At 40.8% G+C, this 20,439-nt stretch overlaps 1 protein-coding gene across 4 annotated transcripts in view; it reads right to left on the bottom strand.

The window, feature by feature from the left end:
* Nucleotides 1-9,192: 9,192 nt before the first annotated feature.
* LOC134632613 (integrin alpha-M-like) overlaps nucleotides 9,193-20,439 on the bottom strand; it is a 30,781-nt gene continuing 19,534 nt past the window's right edge. For 3 of the 4 annotated variants that reach the window (XM_063481311.1, XM_063481312.1, XM_063481314.1), the window contains 11 exons: nucleotides 13,692-13,765; nucleotides 13,163-13,304; nucleotides 12,976-13,074; nucleotides 12,794-12,873; nucleotides 12,623-12,709; nucleotides 12,434-12,503; nucleotides 12,237-12,335; nucleotides 12,045-12,125; nucleotides 10,061-10,174; nucleotides 9,876-9,986; nucleotides 9,193-9,761 (listed from right to left, as the gene is read on the bottom strand). In XM_063481311.1, coding sequence (XP_063337381.1) covers nucleotides 9,660-9,761; nucleotides 9,876-9,986; nucleotides 10,061-10,174; nucleotides 12,045-12,125; nucleotides 12,237-12,335; nucleotides 12,434-12,503; nucleotides 12,623-12,709; nucleotides 12,794-12,873; nucleotides 12,976-13,074; nucleotides 13,163-13,304; nucleotides 13,692-13,765 — 1,059 coding nt within the window. In that variant the 3' untranslated portion in view covers nucleotides 9,193-9,659. The remainder of the gene's footprint in view (nucleotides 9,762-9,875; nucleotides 9,987-10,060; nucleotides 10,175-12,044; nucleotides 12,126-12,236; nucleotides 12,336-12,433; nucleotides 12,504-12,622; nucleotides 12,710-12,793; nucleotides 12,874-12,975; nucleotides 13,075-13,162; nucleotides 13,305-13,691; nucleotides 13,766-20,439) is intronic. The other variant, XM_063481313.1, reaches the window with a different exon arrangement.

Genomic DNA, 20,439 nt, shown 5'->3' with positions numbered 1-20,439 from the left:
TTATGTATTAATCACATTATTTTATTGTAATGCCTTGGTGCCACTGGATTTTAACATGTCTGACACTCATACTGTAAGACAAATGGTGGGGGTCTAGTTAGGAAGTTGGGGGAGGCAGACCACTTCACAGGAAGAGTCTTTTGTCTCTGCAAGGACTCTGGGAAGGTGTGAAACAGCTGTGTACTGCCTTTTGTTCATGGAGAAAGTATTTAACTGAGAGACACACTACTCTCAGTGAGACTCTGCTGACCCTGCCCCGTGGTCATGCAGGCTCTCCATCAAGCTTGGTTGTCCGTTGTCTTTGTGTGTCCGGATTAAAGAATGTTAGCTACCGCTCACCGCTCGTCTGCAGGCTTTATTTAAGTGGAAAAACTTCCACAACAGAATGGCGCTGTGAGCAGGGTGGTCCGTGTGGTCGCTGAACAACGGTTCCGTGGATGGGCTGATCACCCCTGAGGAAAAGGTACCTTTGTCCTACCAGCTGTTGAAGCAAAGGAAATGGAGGAGTCACGGAGCCGTGTGTTTCAGTCACCACCGAGACCATCAACTTTGAGGGGACTCCTGCAGATGGGTGAGTGATAGCTAACTTGTAACAAGTCACGAGAGTTTTGTGTATGGCCGAGGAGGTGAGTGTGTTGCAGCCTTCGGAGAGCTCAAGAAGGTAAAAGTGATACGACCTTCCAGGGCAAGAGCTCCGAGGGAGTCTTCGTGTAGAATCACGGAGAGTCTTCGTGTAGAATCACGGAGTGACATCTCTAGCGTCTTCTAAAAGATCCTAACTTCTTCAAAGGAGACTGGGGGTGGCGGTGTTCGTTTCTTGGTCCGTAGAAGGCAAGGAACCTCACGGGGGACGCCTCGTGCAGTAATAGAGAATCTAGATTCCAGGGGCAGTCAGCGGAGCCGGATTAGCGGCTCGAGAGGCGACTGCGGCAAGCGCTCCACCGGGCGGCCAGGGCAAAACTCAATGTGTGACTGTATGTTAAGAACTGAGTAAATGTGTGGTGTGCAAGATTGCAGAGAATGGATGTGTGGGAAAAGTTGTTGTGTGTGAAAAAAAAAAAAAAACAGAGAAAAATGGGGTTCAAAATTTTGAAAATGGGGAACAAAACAAGAAAAGAAAAAAAAAGAGAGGAGTGTAGAAATGTGTGTAAAAGCTGTTTCCAACCAGCGGGAGAGGGTGGTACTGCAGACCACCAGCTCCCCTAGTGTGGACACACAAGAAAATTCTTTTTAGCAGAATTGTTGATAAAAAATAAGCAATAAAAATAGGAAGAGGGTTTGGTGGTTTTCAATGTAGAACAACTACAATCTTTCTGGGTTTTTAAGAAAGGGGAGTTCAGAACCACAGAGGGGAGATGTGTTTCTTTAAGCAGTGATAAGAATGATCAAAATGTCTCAGTGTGTCACTTGCAGGTGAAGAGCAGACCCGGATCAATTTTCCACGTTCAGCAGTCAGAAGAAATTATAGGTTAACATCATTAGAAACACTCAAGCCAAGTTTTGGCTGAATTGTTTTACAGCTTAACTTCCATGTGTTTGTCACCCTGAGAACACAAGCTCCAAGAATCTCTCCCTGAAGACAAGAAATGCAGTTCCAGAACAACGAGATGGATCTCAAGAACTCACAGCAGCACCCTGAGCAGTGAAGAAAAGGTCCAGCAGCAGCTGTGCAAGACAGTGACAGCAAGGAGAAAAATGGCATCATCATGACTGGATGGATGGATGTGCATTTCCAACGAGCTGCAACTTCACTGTGTGTGAATGGACCTTTGAAAAGACTGTCTGAGTTGGACATTTGCCACTTTTGGAGCAAAATGGCAAGATGAGACAGTGGAAAACACAGGACAAAGCTGAAAGACAACTGACTCTCACTGGACTGCTGCAAGGGGGAGAGATGAGACCACAGTGGAAGGAGCAGGGGAGAACATGGCTGTTTTAGTGTGGGGAATGAAATTTGGGTTTAGGAAACTGGGGAGAAAAAGACTGCCTTGCGTGGAGAATTGAAAAGTGTCTGGAGCACCACAAAGAGGAGAGGTACACAAAAATTACACAAACAGAAAATGCATTAATCCTACTAACACAAACACACATGCAATGAAGCTCATGAAGACCAAATAGTATTTTAAGCATGCATTGATGTCACCATCATCTTGTCCGGTTCACTTAGTGGGTTAAGAAGTGATACATAGACTAGTGAACTAGTATTATTTTGGGGAAGGATGATTGAATCATTGCAGGGGTGAACAGAATGCTGCAGGGGGTCAGATGAGTGGGGACTAGTAGATTATTGAGTTTCTGGTTTCTGATGTGTGGGGGAGGTCTTATCATAACACACATCTGGTTACATGGGGGAAACAAAACTCATTATCTAATAGAATATTGTTGTGTGAGGTGTGTGACTGGTGAATGAAAGTTTTGGGGATTTTGCATTTTATTTTGGTACCACTTTGAAACTGCCAATTAGTTTTGTTTTGATCTATAATTCAAGAGAGTATGCTTAGACAACTTCTAAAACAAGGCCTTCATATTTTTTGATTTTTAACAGTGCACTGAGATTTTGTTTGGCAATTTTCTCTTTTCAAGCAGGCCTGCAAGATCGGGATCGAAAGCGCTACACAACATGTTGAACAATCGCAAGTGAGTTTCTCCAAAAATTAAAATGGGCTCGGGAGAAAGCCACTTATTTGGGACAATCAGAAAACAAGTCCCTGCCAAAAAGGATTCCGCGATGTAATCCAGTCTAAATTATTTTTCTTTTTTTGGAAATGACGTCATTGCTGGCAGTAGAAACTTATTGCGTCACGAGAGCTTCTACTGTCAGCAAATAAAAAATGGGGACTGACTGGACTGACAAAAGCTTTGACTGACTTGACACCAGTATGCAAGATTGCACCTCCACCTTGACCTGACAAAAGGGTGGATGTTTCTTTTTACAGGAGCAGAAAGATGACAGCAACAGGCTGCATGACTTTTGGGGCATGCAGACTTAACCTTTAATCGCCACTTTCTGTGCCTTTGTGAATTTACCAGCGGTGTGTTATTCATGACCTTGTATTGTTTACAGTGCAGAGGTCACTGTGGGAAAGTGTGCATACAGATGCGCTGCGCTAACATCTATTTTTCCACAGCAAAGGGTTAATCATATGATCTAATCACATGATTTACAGCAGGACACACCGCTGGCTAATGTTTTGCCTTTTCTTAAGACAGGGCCTGGAGTGAAACTACTCCAGGGGAGAATCCCTGGGGAATTTTTAAGAGACAATGCACAACTTCATTGTGCATGTCTAATTGTGCTAAGCTGACATAGGGCAAAAGAGGGTTTTCCGTGGAAGCTTTCATTTTTAAATTACAGAGACCGTGACATGAGGGATATGGAAGGATTGACGCAGATACAGACCACGACCGGGAGAGAACGCTTCAACAGGACCAGTGAGAAGCAGGGATCATCTGCAGGACAGCAGACAAACGACAGTGGGCTGCACCACTGGGCTTCCAAAAGATTGTCACGAGGAGATTTTAAACAGCAAAATCTTAAATAAAATGAAAGAGTTTTCTACGTTGACGTTGAGGAAGACAACTAAGGTGTACGACGTGCTCTGCCTTAAATCTACAGCCGCGTTGGAATGGAAATCGAGGGATGGAGAGAGCATGCCAAGCTCCAAAGGTGACAGCACAGAAGGAGATCAGCGTGGGAATTAGGACTCTGTCAATGGCACAGACACCAGGAGCCATGATCAGGGACTGAGAATGACCATCTAATGCTTTTTCACTTTGCCATGCAAAGTACTTTGACACTCTGGAGAAGACCTTTCCTCTGTATCATTGTTGTTGCCATTTGCATGTGAGAGCTTAGATTGGGGGGAAGATTAAAGATGAACAAAGGGTGGTGGGAGAACAGTGCAGTGAGGATACACAGTGTGAAACTCCTTTAAGTGTAAAATAATGTTGATGTGATATACAGAATGTCGGGAAAGAAATTCTGGTTTTAATGTGATTCTTGATTTGAGAATCAAAGGGTGGGATTGTATAGGAATTTCTTTCACTTATGTATTAATCACATTATTTTATTGTAATGCCTTGGTGCCACTGGATTTTAACATGTCTGACACTCATACTGTAAGACAAATGGTGGGGGTCTAGTTAGGAAGTTGGGGGAGGCAGACCACTTCACAGGAAGAGTCTTTTGTCTCTGCAAGGACTCTGGGAAGGTGTGAAACAGCTGTGTACTGCCTTTTGTTCATGGAGAAAGTATTTAACTGAGAGACACACTAGTCTCAGTGAGACTCTGCTGACCCTGCCCCGTGGTCATGCAGGCTCTCCATCAAGCTTGGTTGTCCGTTGTCTTTGTGTGTCCGGATTAAAGAATGTTAGCTACCGCTCACCGCTCGTCTGCAGGCTTTATTTAAGTGGAAAAACTTCCACAACAGTGGATACTGGCGCAACATCACACATCCTGAATGATAAAACAGCGTTCAAGAAATTTAATGATGACTTCCAGCCGGGAACACACTGTGTGGAATTAGCTGATGGCACCAGGTGTAAAGGCGTGGCTGAAGGCAGAGGAGATGCAGAGGTGTGCTTGATTGACAGCAGAGGGAGACAGTGTAAAGCAACACTGAAAGACGCTCTGTACATTCCCTCATTTCCACAGAATATCTTTTCTGTGAGAGCGGCCACCGCGAATGGAGCTACTATCATCTTTAAGAAAGGAAGGAACGTCCTTCAACACAGAGACGGTACAAAGTTCTACATCCATGAGCATGACAGACTTTATTACCTTGAAACTTTAAGTGAGTATGATGATAAGTGTAATAATTGTTTTGATGTGCAGACATGGCACGAAATTTTGGGACATTGCAATCATAGTGACATTTTGAAGTTACAAAATGTGGTTGAAGGTATGAAAATCAAGGAGAAAACAGACAACCAAAGTTTGTCCAGACTAGGAATAGAAACCCTGACAGAAGAGCTGAGAAACCTCTCGAGCTGGTACATACGGATCTAGCAGGGCCAATAGATCCAGAATCACGAGATGGACACAGATATGCGTTATTGTTTACCGATGAATTTTCCGGTGCAGTATTTGTATATTTTCTCAAAAGCAAAAGTGAAACAATGCAAGCAACTGAAATCTTTTTGGCCGATACAGCCCCACACGGGAAGGTAAAGTGTATCAGGTCAGACAACGGCACAGAGTTCATGGCAAAGAGTTACCAGGCATTGTTAAACAAACATAAAATAAGACATGAAACTTCAGCCCCATATTCCCCTCACCAGAATGGTACAGCAGAACGTGGCTGGAGAACACTTTTTGATATGGGAAGGTGCATGCTTATTGAGAGTGCCGTACCAAAGGAATTATGGACGTATGCAGTTCAAACAGCGGCTATTGTGAGAAACAGGTGCTTTAACAACCGGACAGGACAGACACCTTACTTTTTGCTGACTGGGCGGAAGCCCAATCTATCCAGAATGCGAAAGTTCGGGTGTGAGTGTTATGCTTACAAGCAAGACAAGGGTAAGCTGGATTCTAGGTGTACAAAAGGGATTTTTGTAGGCAAAAACAGTCCAGCATACAAGGTTTATTTCCCAGACAGCTCTAAAGTGCAAAAGTTTAGGGTGGTTAAGTTTGTAACCAAACACAATGAGGAAAAGCAAACACAAACTGATACGACATCTGAGGATGAGGACATACAGGTGAGAGAGAGACCGAACATGAACAGGGAAAGCCCCAGTACCAGTTCACAGGAACCATTTACTGACAAACAACCAGAAGTGAACAGTCAGACGCTACTTAGTGATGAGACTGAAAACTCCAGAAGGTATCCTTCTAGAACAAGAAAGAAACCAGATTATCTAAATGAATATGAGTCAGGAGAAGACATTGATGATGATGATCAAGTGCTGACTAACATAGACTACTGTTACAGACTGATAAGTAACTCACCCGTGACATTCAGTGAAGCTGTAAAGTCGCCCAACTCTAAAGAGTGGAAAGCAGCTATGGATGAGGAAATGCAATCCTTAAAAGAGAACAACACCTTTACCCTAACAAGCTTACCTGAGGGAAAGAAAGCAGTGGGGGGTAGATGGGTATATGTGAAGAAAAACAGTGGTGATGGATCAGAAAAATATAAAGCACGGTACGTAGCTAAAGGTTACAACCAGTGTTTTGGGATAGACTATGATGAAACTTTTTCTCCGACTGCTAACCTGACAAGCATAAGAGTATTGATGCAGTGTGCGATACAAGAAAACCTGATTTTGCATCAGATGGATGTAAAAACCGCATACTTGCATGCACCAATAGACTTTGAAGTTTATGTTGAGCAGCCGGAAGGCTATGAAGTAAAAGGAAAAACAGATGAGAAACTGGTCTATAAGCTGGAAAAGTCACTTTATGGGCTTAAACAGTCAGGCCGAAACTGGAACAGGACATTACATGACTATTTGATAGAGAACGGTTTCATGCAGAGTCCTGTAGATCACTGTGTTTACACAAGGAAAACAAGAAAAGACAAAGTGATCATGATCATATGGGTTGATGATATTATTATTGCAGCCAGTGATGAAAGTGTTTTGAAAACTGTGAAGGGAATGCTAACTGCAAGGTTCAAAATGAAAGATATGGGGAAACTCAAACATTTTCTTGGTATTGATTTTGAGCAAACCAAAGACTGTGTAAAAATGTCACAAGAGAGATATGTAGAAAACATACTGGAAAGATTTCAAATGCAAGACTGTAAACCAAGATCAACTCCTTGTGAACAAAAGTTGAACTATAATGATGATGCTGAGAAAATGAACAATGTCAGGATGTACAGAGAGGCAGTAGGTAGCCTTATTTACTTGACCTCTTGCACACGACCAGATTTGAGTTTTGTTGTAAGTAAGCTGTCACAGCACTTCAAAGAACCAACTGTGGAACATTGGACTACGGTGAAACATGTTCTAAGGTATTTGAAACAATCAAAAGACAAGACATTGTGTTACAGGAAAAGTGACAAAGATTTGAGAGTACAAGGTCACAGTGACTCAGACTGGGCTGCAGATGTGACTGACAGGAGAAGTACTACAGGTTACTGCATAAGCCTGAATGAAGAAGGTACTTTGGTGTCATGGCGAACAAAGAAGCAGCCAACTGTTGCCTTGTCAACTTGTGAAGCAGAGTACGTAGCTTTGGCAGCAACAACACAAGAATGTTTGTACTTGACACAACTGTTGCAAAGCATGTATGAGCATCAAAAGGGACCGCCAAAGATTTTTGAGGACAATCAAGGGACTATCGCATTGGCAAAGAATCCTGTTAACAGACAGAGGTGTAAGCATATCGATATCAAGTATCATTTTGTAAGATCAACAGTTAATGCTGGAAATTTGATATTGGAATATTGTCCGACAGGTCTGATGGTGGCCGATGTTATGACAAAGCCAGCAACAAAGGGGAAGTTGTTGAAGTTTGAGAAATATATGTTTGGAGTGTAAACAAATAGTAAAGAAAAACTGTTTCTGTTGGAATGTATGTAAAACTGATGTGAGTGCAAGTGGGGGTGTTGAGTTAATAATTAGGTATGCCCTCACTGTCATTTGTTATGCTTTTATTTTGTAAGGATGCTTCCTGTTGTGCACGGAGTATGCGCGAGAGTTCATAATAAAAACAATGGCACCTTGCGGTGTGAATGTTCCGCTGAAAGCCGATGCCCCACGTGTTATTATTCCTCCGTCTAGATAATTAGTATCTTCAATATTCATGCAGATTCCGCTGGAAGACCCGTCTCTGCTAACAAAGCCCCTAAAAAAAGGCAGTGATCACCGTCGGCCTCTCTCGATTTTTATTACCACTATTAATTTTAAAGCTCAGTTTTTAAAACCTTACGATGTAACTACAGCCCAGCCCATGCAGCAGTATATTAATGATTAACCTTATATTGCAGTTGTTCTCCTGACTGAAGTTTGGTCCGTTAATAGCATCCTGCCATGCAGTTACATTTGTCCCTACTCATCGGGGACCCTCGTGTTAACTTTTATCTAGTGGAAAAAAGTTAGCGTTCATCCTCCAGTTTCACTGTGTTTATGTTATGCTAACATAGCTGTGTAGCTAGCCACCACGTAGCACATCATTAGATACCAGCTAGCCCAACTTCAGTAACCCTACAAACGTCACTGCTGTTTAGTTTTCTGTCTTCATTTATGTCGGGAATGATAGCAGAGCTGTATGTCTTAATTTTTGCTGTGCCAGATTTTTGGCTTCACAACCCTCCTTCATGGTTTGCGCACGTTGAAGCTCATTTTGCCCTTCGTGGTGTTTCGGGCTACGACACGAAATACCATCATGTGGTGGCCTCGCTAGAGCCGCTGTCCACCGGCCGTGTTTTGACCCTCGGGAACCCCCACCCAAGGGAATTACACTACTCTCAAGGCGCTGCTGCTGCGGCGGTACTCCCTCTCTGATGTAGAGCGGGCCGAGAAACTCCTCTCTCTCTCTCGGGCCTGGGTGATGGTACCGCTCTTGAGCTCATGGAGAGCACTCACTCCTGGCTTCTAGGAGCTTCAGCATCCAGGCGATAGTTCCCGACTCACCGACGGCATCTCCTGCACCCCCACCGATTCTCCCGGGGGCCTCCAACTCATTGATGGTGGCTGTGATCGCGGCACCCCAGAAAAGGGGTGTGTTTTTACCATCAGCGTGACAGCGCCGTGCCACCTTTGCAGTTTTAAGGCCCAGGGGAACGAGCCTGCCAGCACTCTGTAGTGGCCGCGACCCCTGGCGATAAGGAAAGGCCGCTCTTTATAGAGGACTCACGATGTTTTCTGGTTGACTCCAGCTCCGAGAAGAGCCTTGGGAACTCTTGTGTTGTCTTTGCATACCTCCACAATGGTTTATTATTTAATCTTAAAAAATTTTGGGGAGATTTCCCATGTACCACTACAGGGAGCCCAAGTATCACCAGCAGTACTCGTGCCACAGTTTGAGAACCACTTTTATAAAGCATTAATTTCTAATATGATGCTAGTCTTCTGTAAACTAATTATAAAATAATATATCTGCTCTGTATGTCATACTGCTGTTATTTTCTAATTAATATGATAGAATGATAAGTCTTAATATGAAATGTAATTCTACCCACAGCCTCCATATAATAAATACAGAAGAAGAATATAATTTATTTTTATACATGTTACATATTTCATAATTCATTTCTTAACAAAGCCATTCACATTGTAAATGTTTTCACAATTACAGCAGTTCTTTAGTAGCTTTTTAACAAATTGTAGACAAGCAGTTTGATTCTTAATAGTAATAATAGTTACTTTAAAAATACACCTTAAAGCTCATACGTGAGATGAGTGTCCAGAAAATCACTCAGGTAATCGCAAATCACAGAATATCATGCAAGAAGTCTTACAATGAAGCAAAATTACTGAATGTATTGTATGTAAGATGGTAATTCCTGACCTTTTCTACAGTGGTCCCTCAAAAAACAGTGTCTGCTCCTTATGCCTTGAACAACAGATGGGAACCTCTGCTAGAGGTGATAGTGAATGAATGAGTGAGGAAGTGATGTTAGGTTGTTTTTTTGTTTATTCAATCTGTTCCAATATTAATCTAACATGTTCATTTCTAAAACAGGAGGATGCATATACATCTACAAATATTATCTTTGTTTTGCTTTAGGTGCACCTCCATCAGTTCCTGGACCTGGGCCATCTTCTTCTTGATTGAGGGTCCATTTATAATGACTGTTGAAAAATCCAGCCTAGCAGTGAAAAAAAATGAATAGAGGGAAAAAAAATGAAATAACAGTACAATAACTGTAATAACTTTTTGAAGTTGTGAAATCCACCAAAAAACAGTAAGAAGAGTGTTTCACCTTATACAGCCCAGCCGTGAGTACAACCAAAAAAGCCAACCCTCCCAGGGATCCTATGACAATTGCTTTGATGAAATCTGGCTTAGGATACACCTCCACCACTGTCTCAATCTGAGAGATGAAGTAACAGAAAGTCAAAATAATGCACGCTTGTGCATTTCAAACAGGCGAAAATGTGTAATCACCTTATAAACAGGAGGACTGTAATTGGACCCTGTTGAAAAGTACAAGTACTGGTTATCGTCATACTCCAGACTGACTGTACTGGTCAAGAGGAACTTGGTAGACTCAAGTCCAGTCTAAGAGAAAAAAAAAAAACGAATGAGATAAGCTTAATTTATGTAGTTTGCATTCTTTAACTGAATATGACATTTCTAAAGAATATGGTTAAAATAAAGTGACAGTTTTAATCCAAAAATAACAAAAATTATCCATTAACTACCTGCTCTATCCATCCTGAACTGAGGTTGGCAGAGATTTCATACGTCCTACTCTGCAGTCTTTCTATGAAAGTGTTGCATTTGAACACTCTGCACCTGGCTACAGAGCAGTCCTGTATCTAATAGACTCCAATTTGTTCAAGTAAATGGAGAGTCTTCTTCACATGCTGAGGTTAATTATGGAGTTCCACAGGGTTCAGTGCTAGGACCAATTCTATTTACATTATACATGCTTCCCCTAGGTAGCATCATTAGAAGACATAGCATAAATTTTCACTGCTATGCAGATGATACGCAGCTCTATCTATCCATGAAGCCAGGTAACACACACCAATTAGTTAAACTGCAGGAATGTCTTAAAGACATAAAGACCTGGATGGCCGCTAACTTCCTGCTTCTTAATTCAGATAAAACTGAGGTTATTGTACTCGGCCCTGAAAATCTTAGAAATATGGTATCTAAGCAGATCCTTACTCTGGATGGCATTACCTTGGCCTCCAGTAATGCTGTGAGGAACCTTGGAGTCATTTTTGACCAGGACATGTCCTTCAAGGCACATATTAAACAAATATGTAAGACTGCTTTCTTCCATTTGCGCAACATCTCTAAAATTAGAAATATCCTGTCTCAGAGTGATGCTGAAAAACTAGTTCATGCCTTCATTACTCCAGGCTGGACTACTGTAACTCATTATTATCAGGATGTCCTAAAAACTCCCTGAAAAGTCTTCAGTTAATCCAAAATGCTGCAGCAAGAGTACTGACAGGGACTAGAAAGAGAGAGCATATTTCTCCTGTTTTGGCTTCCCTTCATTGGCTTCCTGTTAAATCCAGAATTGAATTCAAAATCCTGCTCCTCACATACAAGGTCTTAAATAATCAGGCCCCATCTTATCTTAATGACCTTGTAGTACCATATCACCCTATTAGAGCACTTCGCTCTCGCTCTGCAGGCTTACTTGTTGTTCCTAGAGTATTTAAAAGTAGAATGGGAGGGAGAGCCTTCAGTTTTCAGGCCCCTCTTCTGTGGAACCAGCTTCCAGTTTGGATTCGGGAGACAGACACTATCTCTACTTTCAAGGTTAGGCTTAAAACTTTCCTTTTTGCTAAAGCATATAGTTAGGGCTGGACCAGGTGACCCTGAATCCTCCCTTAGTTATGCTGCAATAGACGTAGGCTGCCGGGGATTCCCATGATGCATTGAGTTTTTCCTTTCCAGTCACCTTCTCACTCACTATGTGTTAATAGACCTCTCTGCATCGAATCATATCTGTTATTAATCTCTGTCTCTCGTCCACAGCATGTCTTTATCCTGTTTTCCTTCTTTCACCCCAACCGGTCGCAGCAGATGGCCGCCCCTCCCTGAGCCTGGTTCTGCCGGAGGTTTCTTCCTGTTAAAAGGGAGTTTTTCCTTCCCACTGTCGCCAAAGTGCTTGCTCATAGGGGGTCATATGATATGATTGTTGGGTTTTTCTCTGTATTTATTATTGTGCTATCTACTGTACAATATAAAGCGCCTTGAGGCGACTTTTGTTGTGATTTGGCGCTATATAAATAAAATTGAATTGAATTGAATTGAATTGAATTGAATTGAATTGAATTGAATTGAATTGAATTGAATTGAATCCTGTGGGTGATTTAAGAGAGACTAAATGAAACACAAGCCATGAACCAGTGTGAGGTGAATTTCTGAATTTTTGTCATCAGGCAAGGTGCAGAGGCATACTTACCACTACTTTATTCTTTTGTATAATTGGAACAAAATCTCTGACATCTGATTCTTCATCATTTCCTCTCTGACAGTCTGGAATCTGAAATTTACATTTTTTGTTTGAATGGTCCTAACTTTGCCACATGTGCCCATCCCACAGCTAAGCTTGAGCCATTTTTGGAGTCAGCAGCAAAAAACTCTGACATATTACCTGTAGGCTGCTCAAATCCACCCAAATGTCTTTTTCGCCAAGCTTCACTGGAACCCTGATCACCACAGTGAAATTAAGCGCTCTGATGTCATTTTTAACCTAAACAAGACAAGAAGAGGACAACCAATCATTACAGTTAGGTCTAAATCATACAATGAACCGTAAAAAAATAAATACTGATATATACAGATTTGTACCTTGATTGATTGTTGGATGGGGTTTTGCAAATTATTCATCCCCAAAGTGAAACTCCTGTAGCTGAGGGAGCTAAACAAAAATATTTCAATCATTAAATAACTATTATTATAAATAATATCAATAAATAATATTACATCATTTGTTAATTTCTAAATGGTTTGCTTTTGTTAAACCACAAAAAAACATACCTTTCAAATGTCATGAAAATGCTGTATTTTACATCAATATATTTCTTTTTGTAGAGTTCACTTGTAGGGGCATGCTCCTGATTTCCACTGAAAAGGAAAAGTGAAATGATTTGTACCGTATCTGTGAGGTTATTGCTTAAATGAAGTGCACCTGGACTAAATGAACAGTACCTGGTGGCATTTGCAGTGACAAAGATCTTCCTCTCAAGTTGACTGTTGGTGTCAATCCCATAGGAGACAATGAAGGAAACCTAAATTGAAATGAAGAAGACAGATTGGAATGACTCCTGTTTTTACTAAACTGTGCAGAAGGGAGAATGGATCATTTGGTCAAAAAAACAAACAAAACACACCTCAGTTCTGTTCTTGAAAATTGGCTTGTCAATAGTGCAGTCTGTCCTTCCTTGGGATAAACCATCTTCACTGTCCACAGAGTTGCACTCAATTCTTCCCTTTATTAGAAACAAAATGACTGCTGGATGTATTGGAAGAGCAGCAGATCAGTGATGAACTGATACAGACTTGATCCTGATGCCTTACCTGCTGAATGGTGAACTTCCTGTAGGAGAGTCCAGCTGGGTACGTGAGAATAACACGACTGTTGTAGGAGTTTTCTCCTCTGTTCTCCACTGTGACTGTGACATTCAAAAGCTCATCAATGCCCACTTTAACCTCTGAGGATCTGTCAGCATATGAAGCTGGATGAGAACAAGGGAAAACAAGACAAGACTACAGGCATACTAATGTCAGAGTATATCAAATATAATGTACTTTGAGCTTTGATAAACCATGTTATTTTTCAGCTCAAACAGTAAGGTAAAAATGGCTGTGCTAAGATATTGCCGCTAAATGTGAGAAAAAAAATTCATCCCTTTTTACTGAGTTAACATTCTAATATTTGCTGGTTAGCACAAAAAAAAAACCAACTGAGTCTCATTACTTTCAAAAATATTAATGATGGTTGTGTAAAGACAAGTTAAGTAACATTAAATTCAGCTTGAAAATAATAAGACATAATAAGACAAGACATAATAATAAGACAAGCTTAAGTTTTGTAACTGTGCCTCACCTGGTGGAGTTGAAATCCACTTTAAGGTCATCAACACATTTATTATCAGTGCCACAGTTGATGTCAAACCCTAACTGTGGAAGAGAGCATGATGGAAAAGTACACATTATATACATTATTTAAAGACTAAATAAGTGGTTTTATGGTGATCCAATGGGCTACCACATGTAGGTCTACAGGCAATAAAATCAACAAAATAAAACTTTACAAAGACAGAAAATAGAAGTTAATATATACACACAAAAACACAGTTAATAACTGCAACCCTGCACACATTAAAAGGACTTTGAGCCTGTTTTGAATGTAAACACAGAGCCACAGTAACAGAACCCCCCCCCCCCCCCCCCCCCCCCCCCTTAGCACACCTCTAATCTAATTGTGGGAACAGCTCAAAAAGCTGCACCTGATCTGATGTGAGGTTGTTTGAGAGACTGGGGAAGCAGTTATACTGGAGGATAAAAAACAAGTGTTTTAAGAACCAAAAGAAGGATTTTAAATTGACCAATTGAGCCAATGAAGTGGTTAAGGGTGAGAATCAAGAAAGGTTCCCAAAATTTTAATCCCTTCCAATTGTTAGACTGCTTGCCTCAGTTTCGCTCATCTGTTCCACTTGTACTCAAACAACAATCAGCTGGTTTCAGTTGTTTGACAGAGGAGGAAAATAAAGGTGTGATCTACAGCATGGATATGGACAGTACTTTTATTCATAAAGAATGAGAGCGTGATGGTAAAGTGTAAAGTGCACCAAGGACAGAAACAACTGCATAATGCTGCTAACACAACTTCAGCTCTTTGCAATCACCTGCACAGACAACATGCTGCCGCTAAGCTAACCATGTGGTCAGAGTGATGTTAGCTGAGTGAATGTCGACCTCAAGCCAGCAGCCAGACCCTGAACTTCAACAGGTAACAAACTGACAGGCACTCAGGCTGCGGCCTCTGTTTCTACCTGTTCATGTTTCTAAAGTAGAATCACTGTGGCGATCCACTGAAATTCTCTTTTTGCAGGTTTTCATCTTTGCTTGTCCTGTCAGCTGTGTGTTCATACATAAATACTAAGAGGAAGGTCTTATGTGTGTCCTCATTAGCAAAGGAATTTGTGTACATGTGTGGGACTGTGGACATATAGATTATACTGATTAATGGTAATACGAGGGGTTTCAGGTCATTTTACAGAGAAACATGAAAGTAAGTGTTATCTGTAATATGTGTCAGGCATTACTTTTGTAATGTAATGACCCTAACATGATCATAACAAAGAGCATGCCAGTTTTTAGCCATGTATTTTGACTTTTTGTGGTTATGAGTTTATTTTTGGATTTGTGAAAGAATTTAGATTCTAGTTCTAATATTAGTCCTCCTAGTTTAATGTCATTCTTTGTGCTTTTGAGTTTTATTATTTCTATTCTTAGCCCTTAGTTCATATCACTGTTAGTTCCCCTCTCGTGTCACCTGCTCTTTGTCTTGTCTCTGTGAGTAGTCAGCCTTTACCTCTGTATGTGCTACCTTTGGTCTGTTTGTGTTTGTTCCATCTTCTCAGTTAATAATATTTGGTTATCTTCATCTGTGGTCACTCTCATGTGAAAGCACAGAGAGACATTTCAAGTTTCTGTACATAACAATAAACTTGAAACTTGAAATGTCTCTCTGTGCTTTGTCTCTGTGGTTGTCTGGTCTCTTTGTTAGTTGTTTCAGGTGAATCTTGTGTCCTCTTTCAGTCATGTCTCTCTGCTCTCTCACTCTGTCCCTCTGCCAAGTTTGTGTCTCTCAAGTCTGGGTTTCGGTCTCTGAGTGTGATGCGTTTCCTGTCTTATTTTGATAGTCCCTTGTCTCATGTTCAGTTTTGCTTCCTGTCTCTTGTCAGTTAGATTCCTCTCAGCCCTGATCCCTCCTGTGTATTTATTGTCTCCCTATGATTACTGTCACGTTGTTGTCATTCTCTCCCTATGTGAGTGTGTGTGTACTCTGTTCATTCAGTTTTGTAATCACTAAGTTATTGGCTTCTGTTTAGGCTCCGTTTTTGATATTTTTTGTGTTTTCTTCCCCAAACTCAAGTAATAAAGCTGTTCTGAGCTCACTCCTGTCACCGTGTCTGCAATTTGGGCCCACTCTCTACATTGACATTGACACATGACAGAGTCAGAACCAATGAGACCGCAATGTGAATCAATACAGAACTGAATCGATAAGTGACATTGATAATGGAATCAGAATCACTAAATTCTTACCAATTCCCATCACTATTTGTGGTCGTATCAAACAGATGTATACAAAAGTGAAAGAGTAAAGCGCCAAGTATTGATGTTTTGGGAGCTGAAGTTTATTTTGTGCAGACCTAAAACTCCTGATTAAAATTTCTACCCTTTAAGTATGAAAATTAATCAAAAGCCTGGCCTGGTAAACCAACTGAATCATGAAGCATTTGAATTAAGATACCATGATCAACAAAGGATAAGTGAGACTAAACAGGACTAAGACTGAAACTAAATCACTGATGATCTTCAGCATATTTGAGAGAAACAAGGAAAATGCCAGTTTGAGAGGAGTTGTTGCTAATATAAAGACGCCTGTGCGTAAGTTCAATAAGGAAGATCTGTACTTGCTCATCTATCTGCTTCCTGGGTGTTTCGAATATGAGGCGGTGTCAGATAAATTACTATAAGAGACTAAGAGATTATCTCTAATATTTAAAATGTTAAGTAAGTAAGTAAGTAGCAAAGTTGATAAATTTATTTGTGTAAAGATTTACTTGGTCTCGTTTTGGAAGGATGAAGTTGTTCATCCTTCGATTTATTGATCGGAGAAAGAAAAATAAAAAAGCAGATTGATCACTGTTAAACAGTTGGGAGATGTAGGATTGTCTGGCAAATTTGATATCATTGCTGTAAGACTGAAGTGTGTTTTTATAGAGCTCATTTAATTTGTAGTTTATTGTTGCTATATTTTCTCCCTGGCAGATTCTTTTTGTCATTGTTATCTTTTCGCTGTTTCTCCAAGGTGCTATACTACAGTGCTATACAGTTCTCACAGGAAAAATATGATAGATGTGTTGGTACCACAGAGATGGTTATTATATCACATAATAAAAGTACTGATAATTTACAGTTTGAAAATTCACTAATAAAGTTATAATAAGTAATAATGTATGGCACTGACATAATACTTTTTGATATTTTGGTTGGTATTTGTTTTGACAGATGAACGATTTTTTTTTTTTAAATATACAAAATGATCAGAGACAGTAATATTTAGAGCATTTGTAACTGTGATATTAAGTCATCTGACAACTCTGCAAACATTCTCTGCAGGTAGACGAGTTGCCTTCACACCACCTGCATTCAAAAATAAAACAAGCATCAATCAGTCATTAATTAATGCATGATGGCCAAGAGGAACAATGGCTGGTTGCTAATGAACAGCAGCCAGTTTGTGTGTTTTACCAAGTAGTGGTACTTTATACCAGGAACAACATTTTTGTTAATATTTTTCATTCACTTCTGGAAAACATCTTAGTCCCCTGCACAGCCAAGAAACTGATGTTAGACAGAATCACTTTTAATAAGGTGAATGTTTGTGTATTTTGAATTTGTTATTTTTTCAAAAGTTAAAATTTGTTGCTACTGTTGAAGCAGCACAAGTGCACAGGGTTCTTGTCAGTGAGAAAGTAAAGAGACAGTAAAGGTAAAAGTAAAAAACTATATAGTTCTTGGTGCAGCTTGTATGCAGGAAGATACCACTGCACAAGGCTGTGAAGAACAATAATAGTCACCCCCTATTGCTGTTGTCTTTTTTTCTAAGAAGTGGGTGAATTAGGACGTTGTGCGAGGAGGTAGAAGCTGCAGATCAGGCTGGAGAGGTAAGTGACGGAAGTGACGGACAAGGTAAGCGACTCATGTTGTAACTGACGTCAGACGCCGGAGATTTTGGCGGAAAATTAAAGCGAATGGTAGTTTAGATTTGAATAAATTCCTTTAAGCTTCAGTATAACCAAATACACTTATCAATTGTCTTATAACTAACAACATTTGTCTAAATCATCTCCAACACCCTGGAGAACAACGGGGAGAGTTTAGAGGCTCTCCAAGATTACATTGATCAGTACTTCCAGGATCTTGTGATGAAGAAGGCTCAGAGTGCAGCTTCCCCGGCCAAACCTGACACGCCGTCGTCGAAAAGACTTCGCCCGGCAGATTCCCCCGGCACAACATCGCCAGCCGGCAAAGATATTGTCGACATACTGGAGGCAATCGACCAACGACTGTCCAGTTTCGATGCAAGGCTGTCCTTGGTGGAGATTCTTCACCGGGAATTTAAATCCTTGCGAGAGTCCCTGGAGTTCAGCCAGCAGCAGGTGGAAACGCTCGCTGCTGAAAATGCCACGCTAAGGGAGTCGGTGAAATGTCTCACAGAAAATGTTACTCAGCTAAATAGAGAAAATAAAAAAATAAAAGAAACAGTTATAGATCTACAAGCCCGTAGCATGCGTGATAATCTGGTATTTTCTGGTATTCCAGAAGCCGCTGGAGAGGACGCGGAGACCACGGTAAAAAGCTTCATCAAAACCCACCTGAAGCTGCCGGAGGACACGGTGAAGAACATCGTCTTTGACAGGGTGCATCGCCTCGGCCCCATTCGGGCTGCGGCCGGGAGACCACGTCCTATCGTGGCCAAATTCGGCCACTACAAACAAAAGGAACAGGTGAAAAGCCGCGGCAGGGAATTAAAAGGAACGGACTTCAGCGTGAACGACCAGTTCCCCAAAGAGATCCTGGAACGACGCAGGGTCCTCTTCCCAATCCGACGCAGCTTTATCCAGAAGGGCTCCCGCGCTGTCATCGCTGTGGACCGGCTGTACGTGGACGGACAGCTCCACCGCGACCCCGACATCACTCCGTGGCTGTATTAACTTCACACCAGATAAGAATCCGCTACACCCTTTCCCCACCCACTCACACTAACTTGCATTAACATCTGTTTAACTTACTAGTATCAAATCACATCTTAGGTGTGATTTCATAGCAGAATTAACACCGTCACTCTCCGTCAATGGTTTGATCAGAATGTTTCCGGATTTTTTTTTTTTCTTCTCGTTTTTTGTTCTCTTTTTTCCCCCTCTTGTTTTTATGCTGCTCACCCTTGTTCTTGGTTTCTTTCTTTCTTTTTTCTTTCTTTCACTGCTTCGATCACCTGCTTCCACACTCATACACAAACAACATCCTTTATTTGGACACATACGCACAGCACGATCACGCACAGCCATGCGCTCAACGGCAGCACATTTACATCAGACAGCGCACACAGTCGTATAGGATACACACACTTAAACCAAGCGTACTCATATTAGTAAATATGCACACACATAGTCAGACTCAGGGAGCAACTCACCACACATTTTTTCTCTCTCCCCCTCTTTTTATTTACGAACAAGTGATGTATTCTCTCCACCTGTCTAAGCGACACACACAGCGCACACCCCTAGTTATACACAGACATCTATGGGTGCACTAAGATTCGTTACATGGAATGTAAATGGAGCTAGCTCCAGAGAAAAGAGGTTAAAAATATTTAACCAACTCAAAAAACTACAGGCAGATGTTGTCCTTTTACAAGAGACCCACAGACCTCTTAGAGGTTCGAATGAACTTAAAACACCTGAGTTTCCTAATGTGTTCTCAGCTTGTTATAATTCTAGACAAAGGGGAGTAGCAATTTTAATCCATAAAAAAATTAATTTCACAGTACTCGATACAGTTATAGATCCAGAGGGCAGATTCTTAATCATTAAACTATCTATACTTGATAAAAAGCTATGTATTGTAAGTGTATATGGTCCAAATGTTGATGATCCCTCATTCTTTCACGGTTTTTTCAGTGCACTCTCTGAACACTTAGATGGCACACTTGTTCTTGGAGGCGACCTCAACCTTGGACTAAATGAAGAAATGGATAGGCTCAATACAGCAGGAACTCAGCGTAATTGGCAGTCCATAAATATAATCAAACAGTATATGAGCGACTTTGGTCTTTGCGATGCATGGCGCTCCCTTCACCCCACCAGTAAGGAATATACTTTTTTCTCACATGTTCATCACTCCTACTCTCGTCTGGATTATTTTTTGGTCAGCAGCTCACTGCTGAGGGACATTTCAGACACTGAGATTCACCCTATAGCTGTCAGCGATCATGCTCCTGTATCTTTAACACTAATGCACAAGAATAATACTACGCCTAGTAAAAACTGGAGATTTAATACATCACTGCTTAAAGATGAAGACTTTATTAAATATTTTAAAAAAGAGTGGACTTCATATTTAGACTTTAATGACACTCCCGGAACATCAGCTTCTGTTCTATGGGAAGCAGGGAAAGCTGTGATGAGAGGTAAAATAATTTCTTTCTCATCACATAAAAAGAAAAAAGAAAACAAAAATATCCAGGAATTAGAAAAAACCATCAAATCACTAGAAGAAGCCTATGCGTCCGACCAAGATCAGGAAACATTGAACAAAATACGCAAAACAAAACTAGAATTAAATGAGATAATTGATAAAAAAACAAAATTCTTAGTACAAAGACTACGCTTACAAAATTATGAACATGGTAATAAATCCGGTCAATTTCTAGCAAACCAGCTAAAAATAAATAAAGAAAAAACAACTCTATGTGCTGTTCAAGACTCATCTGGGAATACAGTATATGACCCGAAACAAATAAACAACATCTTCAGGGATTTCTATAAAACGTTGTA

The sequence above is a fragment of the Pelmatolapia mariae genome, linkage group LG8 (genome assembly GCF_036321145.2).
Source record: "Pelmatolapia mariae isolate MD_Pm_ZW linkage group LG8, Pm_UMD_F_2, whole genome shotgun sequence".
NCBI classification, from domain to species: domain Eukaryota; kingdom Metazoa; phylum Chordata; class Actinopteri; order Cichliformes; family Cichlidae; genus Pelmatolapia; species Pelmatolapia mariae.
The sequence above is the reverse complement of the archived record's forward strand: the minus strand, read 5'-3'. Positions and strand labels throughout refer to the sequence as shown.